The sequence below is a fragment of the Cydia fagiglandana genome, chromosome 8 (genome assembly GCF_963556715.1).
Source record: "Cydia fagiglandana chromosome 8, ilCydFagi1.1, whole genome shotgun sequence".
Lineage (NCBI taxonomy): Eukaryota > Metazoa > Arthropoda > Insecta > Lepidoptera > Tortricidae > Cydia > Cydia fagiglandana.
The window spans coordinates 17,791,893-17,803,181 of record NC_085939.1 but is presented as its reverse complement, the minus strand read 5'-3'; the positions used below and the strand labels follow the sequence as shown (position 1 = coordinate 17,803,181).

Below are 11,289 nucleotides of genomic sequence, written 5' to 3'. Positions count from 1 at the left end.
ACTTGAAATTGAATGTAACTAACTAGAGTTATACCAACACAAACGGGTCTACAGCGATATAATTTCATTGTTTTACGGTAGACCCGTCTGTGTAATAAAATAAAATAGAATAGTCAGTGTCAAACTCGTGGTAAGGGTACTCTGTGTATGCGAATAGCCTAAACATTCGAGCCATTAGTATTGTGTCATGTGTACACAATCATGGCTAATGACACAACGCCCATTCACAGTGCAACTTAACACCGCACCAGACGCACCGATAAAATGTTTACAACTAACATATACACGTATTTATACGTACTTTTATTTCTATATCTTATCGCCCAAGTGCACAGTGCTAAGAAGAAAAAAAGTTATGTGGAGTTGAAAGCGTGTGATAACTCGGAATTTGCCGAAGAAATTGCTTCTTATGATTCCGTTGTGCAAGATATTGTGGACTATGTTAGGACGGGGCCGTTTAAAGGAAAAACTTATGAGGAGTAAGTATTTGATGTGTATTAATTAACTAACATACTTACATTTGAACTTGGCATTAAGTAGCTGTATGGATATGATGGTCGTTCTTGTCTACGTGACAGCGTGATTAAACGGTGTCCGTCACTTTTAATCGCGCTCTGTTAAAAAGTGACGGATATTTTGTCACGTGGATAAAGTCATCCATAATAGGCCTACTAAATAGACTGACTATGTAATACCTATTGGGATAAGTCACGGATAGTTAAGTACTATATAAGTGCAGTAATGTATGGAGCAGTATGTACTTTTGTCACATGCGACGCCACTTATGAAAACTGACAATCCAATATTTACAAAAAAAGTATGAATGCCTATTTTAAAATGTAGTAGTAGTAGTAAAACACTTTAGTGTACAAAAATCAAAACAAAAAGGAAAAATAACATTCGTCATTAGTACAAATAATATTTTTTTAGAATTAGGAATAATTATTTTTATGTCTACTTTATAAATTTTTTGTATTCGCCACATTGATTGTAAAGGCCAAAATTGTCACAAAAAATAAGATGATTGTTGTTTTCATCCGTTGTACGAATAGTAGGTACAATACAAGTGCGAAAAGTAGGAAATTCGCAACGAGTTGCGGTAAATTGAAACACGACCGAAGGTAGTGTTTTAAATACACACGAATCGCCAATTTGTCGTATCGTAATGTAATATTTCAATCAAGGAACAATCGGCATCGCCTGTGACAAAAGTGCACCATACTCACTGGACTTACTTAATAGGTACCCCAGTAGCAACACTATAGGCAAATTAAAATAATAAAATAAGAATAAGAATAAGAAAATGAAATTATATTTTATATTATTTTTTGTAGTACCGTAAAATGGGGTGAGTAGGGTCAAAACTGAAATTTTAACCTCGATAACATTTTATTTTTACATATGAAAACTGAATGGTGTATATAATAAGTGTTCCGGACGTTTGTATTTTATTTTTTATTTTATTTTGGGTACCACTTCACCGTAGTGCCTCGTATTTGGAGTGAGTGTGGTTTTCATACAAAGGTGATTTTGGAAGATTGTTGGATCTATTTTTTTTATTATGCGTATTGCTATAGCTCCATTTTAAATTGGAATACATTATTTTTGTAGCAGTAGCCTTAAAATCCCTTCTCACCCCCCTCTCAAACCTTCTCTCCCCATTAATAACCCACCTCTCCCCGCCAAACCTACTCACCCCGTTTTACGGTACAAATCAATTGTTAATTATATTCTTGACTACCTAGGTCTTATAAAAACAGAACCGTTCAAAGGGAAGACCTAGGAATAGTGAGTATTGTGAGCTAATGAAAAATCATAAGGCTTCGCACTCTTCGACAATACCCACAATAGATATTGGAAATGATTTGATTGGTTTATAGCCTCGTATTCAGTTTGGCAAATTGAAAGTTGTTGTTAATTGTTAAGTAATTGATATTGACTAGACTCGAGAGTAAGAGTGACATTCCATTTCCAACTGCAGCTGCAATACTGTTCATTTTACTATGAAAACGCGTCGCTGTCATTGTCAATTTCAATAGTAAAATGAACAGTATTGCAGCTGCAGTTGGAAATGGAATGTCACTCTAAGTAGTGCGGGAGTGAGTAGACGGACTGAGTCAAAAAAATATTGTTTCATGATATTCATGTATATGTATTTATAAAGTATAATAATTACCTACTCACGGTAAATTATAATTTACATTACTCACGTATTTTTTAGGGTTCCGTACCCAAAGGGTAAAACGGGACCCTATTACTAAGACTTCGCTGTCCGTCCGTCCGTCCGTCCGTCTGTCACCAGGCTGTATCTCACGAACCGTGATAGCTAGACAGTTGAAATTTTCACAGATGATGTATTTTTGTTGCCGCTATAACAACAAATACTAAAAACTGAATAAAATAAAGATTTAAGTGGGGCTTCCATACAAAAAACGTGATTTTTGACCAAAGTTAAGCAACGTCGGGCGTGGTCAGTACTTGGATGGGTGACCGTTTTTTTTTTGCATTTTTTTCTGTTTTTTTTTTTGCATTATGGTACGGAACCCTTCGTGCGCGAGTCCGACTCGCACTTGCCCGGTTTTTTATGGAAGTTTTGGCAAAGTATTTTGAGACTAAACCCAAACAGGTACGTTTGAGTTACCCCGCTTTTGAAGTTTTCCCGATAATGCACATTTTAATATGCCAAGTTCGAGGAATCCAGTCGGTCCCTATCTCTAAAGTATCGTTCAAGTGTCCGTGGATCAAACAAAGATAACAGCCGCTGTCATCTAAAGTAAATTATCAGTCGCTGCAACTGATAGTTGAGTAAGATTTTGTATTAACATTGGAAGGCGAGGCAAATGCTCAGCCAGACCAACCAGGGCTATAACCGCGAAAATCGAAGTTCGCAAATTGCGGGGATTTTTCTCTGTCACTCTAATTACGCCTTCGTTGGAGTAAAAGAGAAAGATCCCCGCAATTTGCGAATTTCGGTTTTCGCGGTAGCCGCTCAGAATAAAGGATGATTTACGCTAGACCGGGCCGGAGATTCCGGCGCTCAGTTTTCGAGAAAATTGGAAAACAAACCTACGTAAAAAAACACCCTGTTAATGAGATAGTTAAATGAGACCTCATTGAACAGATTTTAGAACTTCTTTTACCTAAGGGTAACATTCCATTTCCAACGACAGCTGAACTACTGTCAATTTTACTATGGAAATTGACAATGACAGCGACGCGTTCAGTACCGGTAGTGCAGCTGCGGTTAGAAATGGAATGTTACCATAACACCGTCATCAACGTCAAGTGACCAGACTTGACGTTGATAAATCAAATGACATTGTTGTCAATGACATAAATTTAAGACAAACAAATTGTTGACATAACAGAGAGTGTTGCGGACTCCTTTTCAAAACCTACACTACTTACCTTTTTACATGCCTTCTTCTTCTTCTCTGTCGTATCGCTCTTGACAGAGCGGTCGTGGTCACGTTGAGGCGTCCGCATCGGTAGTAGAGGCGGACACAGCTCTTCGCACGATCTCCCGCCTACATGCCTTACCTATGTATAAAATTATATCTGACGTTGTCATGGCAGAGTGTAAAATAAACATGTCTATATGGAAAAAGTGTGATCTTATTTGAGAATGATAATAATATGTAATACATAAATAGAATACCTACGCAAAAGTAAGTATTGTGTTACCGGGCGTCGGTAACAGAGAGTGTTAAAAATCCTACTAGTTAAATGCACATGATGAGTATTTTTAGATCGAATTATATTTATTCGGTAAATGAAAACAAAAAAAGATTTGCTTTAGTATAAAGTCTCACTTATAATATCGGTAGCTAATTTGTAATTTTATATAATATAAATAAACATTGAATGTATGTTTCGTTTTTTTCCGCGCAAGTGTGTTGAAAAACATTGAATTAATCGATCTAAATTATTTCTTTTCTTTTATTAATAATGTCACGGCGTCGCCCGTACTCTGTAAGCAACATGAATCCAACTTTAGATTAGTACCGATAAACCAAAGTACAAAAGCAGATATCCCCATCGCAGCATCTCACAAACGGTTAGCAATGGGCCTCACAATATTATTAGCCCTTTGCATTATAGCTACAAGCCAAGCGAGGGTTTTATCAAAAGAAAATGTTTGCCAATCATTGTTGGGTGAAGAATTGATAAAGGAAATCGCATCCTATGAGGATATTAGGGACCAGATATTGAATTATGTGACCAATGGCGATTTTAAGCGGAAAACTTTTGACGAGTGAGTAAAATATTTTTTTCTGTTCTCCGTGTGGAAAGCGTCTACTTCCGGCACGCTGCTGTGCTGAGCAAAGTTGCCGCTATTCGGCTCCGTCGAACAGTTAAATAGTTATACAGACCTCGGTCAGTAAATAAGACCTATTGAAAATCATTTGTCGTTTGTCGTTGTTGATTTTGATATTCATGTTTGTTAGAAAGAGACAAATTTGAATAAGGGGTACAGATGTAGTGCATAATTATTGATTTCCATCGTATTTTCTCGGAAACGTTCGTATTTGTCATGCTAATTCAGTCAATGTCAGTACTTTTTGTACCGAGACTGACTATAATAGTAAGACATATCCGTAAGTTTCCGTGAAAATACGATGGGAAATAATTATGCACAATTTTTAAGTGTTTCTATGAGTACTTAAACATGCCTTTATATTGCATTACAGACTCGCAAAGTTTGTAGACACATTTGGCGCTCGGCCGTCAGGGTCAGAAGTGTTGGAGAAGTCCATCGACTACATGATACAGCTGGCTAGAAATGAAGATTTAAATGACATCACCACTGAAGAAGTAGAGGTAAAATTTTATATTACAACATTCAATTTCGTCTTCTTCTAAACGAAAATGCTGAAGAATTTAGATTTCTTGATGTTTTGTAAGAATTATCTTTCAAGTACCTATTGATATTATGAACAAAAACAAGACCGAAGTGATCCCATAAGTGTTCCGTAAACAAAGTTTTGTACGGAACACTAAAAATCGGGGAAACTTGCAAAAAATTTTGTTTACCGTTGATGTAATAGTGTACATAGATTGTTACCTATTAAACTTTTTTAAATTTCTCTTGATTTTAAAGAAAAAAAAATAACTTTTTGATCTAACTCACAATTATTCAGATTGCACAACTGTTTTTAAATACTATTAAAGCCAAAGATAACATGGATGAAATGTCAATTTCAATCTTATCAGCTATAAATGTATTGTAAATATTTTCAGGTACCTCATTGGGTTCGAGGAGAAGAAAACATAACAATGTTAGAACCACGAGTGAAAAACATAGCGCTCCTAGGCTTGGGGCGAAGTGTGAGCACACCACCAGAGGGAATCACAGCTGAAGTTATAGTCTTTAACGATTTCGATGAGCTTGAGAATGCAACAAACGATGAAGTTGCTGGCAAGATAGTTCTATTCGATCCCGAGTTTACAAATTATGGCGAAACTGTAGTTTATAGAAGCCAAAGTGCAACCAAAGCGGCTGCCAAAGGCGCTGTAGCATCACTTGTTAGATCAATAACACCGTTTTCTATTTATACTCCCCACACTGGATCACAAGTCTATGATGATGGTGTAAACAAAATTCCAACAGCTGCTATCACTCTTGAAGATGCTGATTTGATAAGGAGATTAGTCGATCGTGATGTAAAAGTCAAGTTGAATATCAAAATGCAATCCACATTTGATACTAAGACATCGAGAAATACATTGATAGATGTTAAAGGCACTGTTCTTCCAGAGAAATTAGTAATTGTTTCCGGTCATATAGATAGTTGGGATGTTGGTCAGGGTGCTATGGATGATGGAGGTGGCTTATTCATTAGTTGGGCGGCACCTGTAATTCTAAAAAGGCTAAACTTGAGACCTAAAAGAACGATAAGATCGATATTCTGGACTGCGGAAGAACTAGGTCTCGTCGGTGCTTACGCATATGAAAAGAAACATAGAAATGAGAGTGATAATATTAACTTTATAATGGAATCAGATGAGGGAACATTTGCGCCGCTTGGTTTGGCCGTAGCGGGCAGTCAAAAAGCCAGATGTATCATAGGCGAAATCTTAAAGCTTTTCGAATCTATAGGAGCTTCAGAGCTGGTTGAAGATGATAGTCCTGCTTCAGATATAACGGTCATAACTGATACTGGCGTACCGGGAGCTGGTCTACACAACGCCAATGAGAAATATTTCTGGTATCATCATACTGACGGAGATACGATGAACGTAGAAGATCCTGATGAGTTAGACCTGTGTGCGGCGTTCTGGACTGCGGTGGCTTATATTATTGCTGATATATCTGATGACATACCACGAGCTTAGACACAGTAAAATGTGAGAATTGCGATGCTAAATACTTATTAAAATAAAGTGATGCAAATTCAGTTATTAGATATGTTTAGACTAACCTTCTTAAATTAATTCCCCTTATACATAATAGTAGTTAAAACAAAATTAGGCTTGTTCCTACAGATAATTTTTTAGACATTAAGTATATTAAGTTTACGGTATACGGACTTTATTGTTACCTATATTGAATTTAGTCTATAATGTCACTTGAATGATCATTACAAATTTATTGGTATTTCAGGATGCCATTTTAAAATGAGAACGTAACTTCGATTAGCATCTACAGTTTGTGTGACTCTCAAAATTTCATGCTGCGAATATTTCTTTAACAATTTCTTATCATTTGATTAACCCATCTCCTTTTATCGTTGATACACCCGATTTGATCTCCAATCCCGTAATCATAGGCAGTATAAAAATATTCTTAGGGCGACACCAAAAAGGGGAATTTTCGTGCGACGATAAAGGCCTTAAATTCTGTTATCGCTTATTGCCTTCTTGATAAAAAAGGAAACTGTTCTATGAAGAGGAAATATTAAGGTAATTGATTTTATTTTTACTGGTAAGATAGCGCTGCTACCTGCTAGATTGAATTTGGAAAAAACAATGCTGCTGGCAGTAATGTTGCTGACTATTAGATAGTGTCGACGTCAAAGATATGTTTACACTTTTCGCCTTATTACAAAGGAGTAAGGTGCAAAAGTGTAAACATATCTTTGACGTCGACTGAACATTGCTACAGGAAACACCAAAAAACATTTTCTCGAGATATTTCTATAATATATTATTTGGATTTTTGACATTTTCGGCTTGTAGCTCCACATTACTGCAGCAATATGTTGGTATTAGCTTTGAGAAATATTACTACAGAGTTGCAGATGATGCCACGGTCAATCTCCTTGATAGATTGCTACAGCAATGTATGTACCTAATGCAATTTATCAAGATTATTGACAGTGACAAAGTTTTTTCTCGCTGCTGCATCAGCAATGCATAATAATTAAAGGACCATGGGCAACTTTGTATGGAGTCTGGTCCAAAAACCAATAGAAATGAGAGTTAGGTCATTAGGTAGGTATTTATATGTACTCCATTTCGTTATATGGACACAAAGCGGAATTCCATTGCAGAACTGAGATATTGGTATTTTAGTCAAACTGTCGTCACCCTTATTACCTGGGCAATAGAGTCCAAGTAAGTAAATTAATGCTGCAGGGTAGATGTTCGCGCAAAAATAGTTGAAAATGAAATTAATTCCACATTCTGAGATAAAACGGTAAAATATTTAAAGGTTTCTCAAAGTACACAGTTGATTCAACTGTTACCAAAGTCAACACTAGAATTAGCTGCTGCGACTGCTGCGAGAAAGTCGAGTTCAATCAAAACTAGTTCTAACTAGTAATAGTTATTTGTTTTACAATGGAGCAAAGTTGTTATTTAACCCCGCGTGATAATATTTGATATCCGAGCGAGCGAAAGAATACTGACTGTGAACCACTGATAAATTAAATCCAGGAAATGACCACATGAAAGTTTTTCACCAGTCAAAGGAGACAACTCAAAATTTGCAGTACTTAAAACACTTACCTACCTAAAAAAAATTTAATAAATTCTATCAAGCCATTTCCGTCAGTAAAAATAGAGCGGCTAATTAAAATTTAAAAAAATTTAGGCCCGACGGGTTATCGGTCCACATAAAATTTGATTTTCGCAACTTATTCTACGTACAAAGTTGTTTGACCGGCTATAATATGTCAACATTTTCATAAAATTACTTTGCTACTCTTGTGGATAAAATGCGACTTTCCCATCAGCTCCGCATCAGCAGGAGAGGTAATTTTTTTTTAAATTTTAACAAGCAGGAACGTCTGCTAACCCGTGCCGGCCGGCCGTGAGTTCCAGTCTCACCCAAGACAGTAATTTTTCCACTTTTAAATTTATTCTAAGCTTAAAAAATATTATATATTATACTAGTACTAACCTGCAGAACTAAAGCAAACGATAATCTAAATCAAAAAGTGTAATACCTTTTTTTTAACCCTAATCGATTGTATCTAATCAAGATGAAAAAGCCCGAATAGAAAAAATATTATTTAATTAGTTTTTGGCAAAAATTTAATTTTTGGTACAAGCTTTTATCGCTGACTGTACTTTTCTTACGACAGACAACTACATAGGCACTCATCGACACAATTCTAAAAACCCCTAACACAATTAGGTTGCGTTGTTTCATCACAGAGTTCCTATGGCCACCTGTCTCCATCATCAGACCAACTCGATGGTACCATAATATTGCATGGTCATCTGATTTATACATGCATGCAAAATTTCAGCTCAATCGGAAACCGGAAAGTGGATCAAATTTAATTCGCAAGATTTGATTACAGACAACGGTCAATTGAAACTAAATAAAAGCTTGTAAATAAAAAAGATAACATTAATCTATAATAAAAACTTTTTACAAAAAAAAGAAAACCGACTTCAAAAAGGATGAAATAAAATATTATCCTTTTTAAGTCTATGCGTTACCAACTGATATGTTTGAAGTCGGTGCCAAGCCAACTTATGAAGCATACCTACCATGATTTTGGTACGATTCAATAAGTATGTACGTTGGATTGCCTTACACGACGACAATGAACGTACTTTTTGTAGGTACAGTCAACGTTAAAAGTATGTTTACACTTTTCGTCTTATTACAAAGGAGTAAGGTGCAAAAGTGTAAACATATCTTTGACGTCGACTGTACCTGAACACACGATCAAACCTTCTTGGCACAGTCCGTACCATGTTTGTCGGCACGCAAGCGTGGGATTGGGACTGAGTTATTTCCCGTCCCTTATTCAGAGGACTACATTTCAAAATATAAAACAATTCAAAGAATTTACCTTGTTGCCAAATTTCACCTAAATCGGTTCAGTTGTTTAGCCATGAAAAGGCGACAAAGAGGCAGACAGAATTACTTACACATTTATAATAGTAATAGTTATTAGTACAGTTCTAATGGGATTTATAGTCATAAAGCTGATTATTTTTGACGGGTATTGTTACTACTTGGCTTGGCACCGACTTCAAACATATCAGTTGGTAACGCATAGACTTAAAAAGGATAATATTTTATTTCATCCTTTTTGAAGTCGGTTTTCTTTTTTTTGTAAAAAGTTTTTATTTTTCCATTTTTAGTTTTAATGCATTGTTAAGAGCGCGACGCATGAATGAAAAACAACATCATGATTAACATTAAATGCGTGTACCTACTTTAATAAATATGTAATCAGGAATTTTCTCGAGTCCGTCTGGGAAATTATAATTCCTGTCACTACACTAAATCCATCCTCCGCCCCGCCACTGACCCAATCCCTCAACCCCCCGATAACTCTACCTCACAGCGCATCAACCCCCGATCCATCAACCCCTCGACCCTGAACCAGCAGCCCTTCAACCGCCATTCCCCGACCCCTTTAACTCCTAACCCTAACCCCCGATCAGTAGCCTTACCAGCTTACCAAGAGTTTGACATTGATTTATTCGCTAGCGTGTGTGTAACTTACTTTCTTTGCATCTCGCTCGTACTGGCATATTAATGCGAGCGAGATGCATAAAAAGTAAGTTACGAAGACGTTAGCGTCGCTAACTTAGCGAATATGTCAATGTCAAACTCGTGGTAGGGCTACACTTGCACTACATCAAATTGGCGGTTTTGGAAGCAAATGCTCGAGTTACTTTAGAAAACACCGAAATCACTTTACACGTGCCTTTAAAAACTGAGGAGTTCCCTCAATTCCTCATGGATTCCATCATCAGACCAGAACCAAAAATAATACGGAAACACCTTGGAGGTAACTCCTTCCAAACAAAAAAAGAATTACTCAAATCGGATCACAGGTGCCGGAGTAATCGCTGAACATACTACATTTCAAAAACTCATCATCATTATCATCAAAACAATCATCATCATCAGGTCTACTTCATCAAAGTGGTGGTTTTCGGGAGAAAATGCTCGAGTTGCTTAAGAAAACACCCAAATCACCGTGCATGTGCCTTTATATATAATCCGGATTTCATAAAACCTTCAGGGAATAGCGAACTGATCGAATAAGAAAAGTAATATATTACGACGAATATTTAAATAATATCCATGACCTTTTATTAACATACACAGGTACAGTCACCTGCAATAACATGTTAAACAACGAAGGCCGCAAAAATATCTGACACGATCTTATTTGTAGGGCAATAAGAGCATGTGACATGATTTTGAGGCCTTCGAAAAGTAACACTACCTCTTTTGCAGGTGACTGTACCTACCAAATTTCAGGACTGTTCTAGACATTTCGACATTTGTCTTATATTGTTTGTGCTGTCGCTCGTTTCAGGTGAAATACGCGTATATGTTTTATTTTAAAACTGGTTCATTGGAGAATTTTGACTCGCGCTCGCTCGAGTAATCTCGTGTTTTCTCGGTTCATCAGAGCAGAAGATGGCGGCAAACAGGCTTTTGTCGGTTTATAATATACTTAACCTTTCCATATAAAGTTCCTGTTTAATAATAATTAAAAAAAAAACTTCTGGGACGATGAGGATAATATTATAATTCTGGGGTCAGTTCGAAATTTAAAATATCAAGTTGATATATGTATTATAAGGACTGTGCGCGTTGGAGGGTCTACCATTTTGTGGCCTGAATTGGAAACATAATATATGTAGTTCACATGTACAATATGTACATTGCCAAAACAAATTGTTTTGGCAATGTACGTACCTTTATACCGTATGTGGCATGTAACACGAGCAAATATTTAAAACGTAGATTGTACTCCTCAAACGGTGACACTTTTGTTCAACAACTTTTAAAATTTATGAAGTACTTAAACTCCCAATTTTTCTTACAAATTAAATATTATCTTCAATGGACGCCATCGCCAC

At 36.4% G+C, this 11,289-nt stretch overlaps 1 protein-coding gene across 2 annotated transcripts; it reads left to right on the top strand.

The window, feature by feature from the left end:
• The first annotated feature begins 217 nt into the window (after positions 1-217).
• Positions 218-6,402, top strand: LOC134666716 (carboxypeptidase Q-like). 2 transcript variants are annotated; one of them, XM_063523956.1, is made up of 3 exons: positions 218-479; positions 4,692-4,821; positions 5,242-6,402. In XM_063523956.1, exons 1-3 carry the CDS (start codon positions 265-267, stop codon positions 6,334-6,336), a joined length of 1,440 nt encoding a protein of 479 aa, XP_063380026.1. In that variant the 5' UTR covers positions 218-264; the 3' UTR covers positions 6,337-6,402. The 2 variants fall into 2 exon arrangements, with proteins under 2 accessions (XP_063380026.1, XP_063380027.1); XM_063523957.1 differs by lacking the exon at positions 218-479 and adding an exon at positions 4,057-4,255.
• Positions 6,403-11,289: the final 4,887 nt, after the last annotated feature.

What these genes read in the sequence shown, in the direction of transcription:
- LOC134666716 (XM_063523956.1), top strand. Translation starts at nt 265, where the DNA reads ATGTTTACAACTAACATATACACGTATTTATACGTACTTTTATTTCTA. An exon ending in AAAGGAAAAACTTATGAGGA is followed by an intron (nt 480 to 4,691) that starts GTAAGTATTTGA and finishes ATTGCATTACAG; the next exon opens with ACTCGCAAAGTTTGTAGACA. An exon ending in TCACCACTGAAGAAGTAGAG is followed by an intron (nt 4,822 to 5,241) that starts GTAAAATTTTAT and finishes AAATATTTTCAG; the next exon opens with GTACCTCATTGGGTTCGAGG.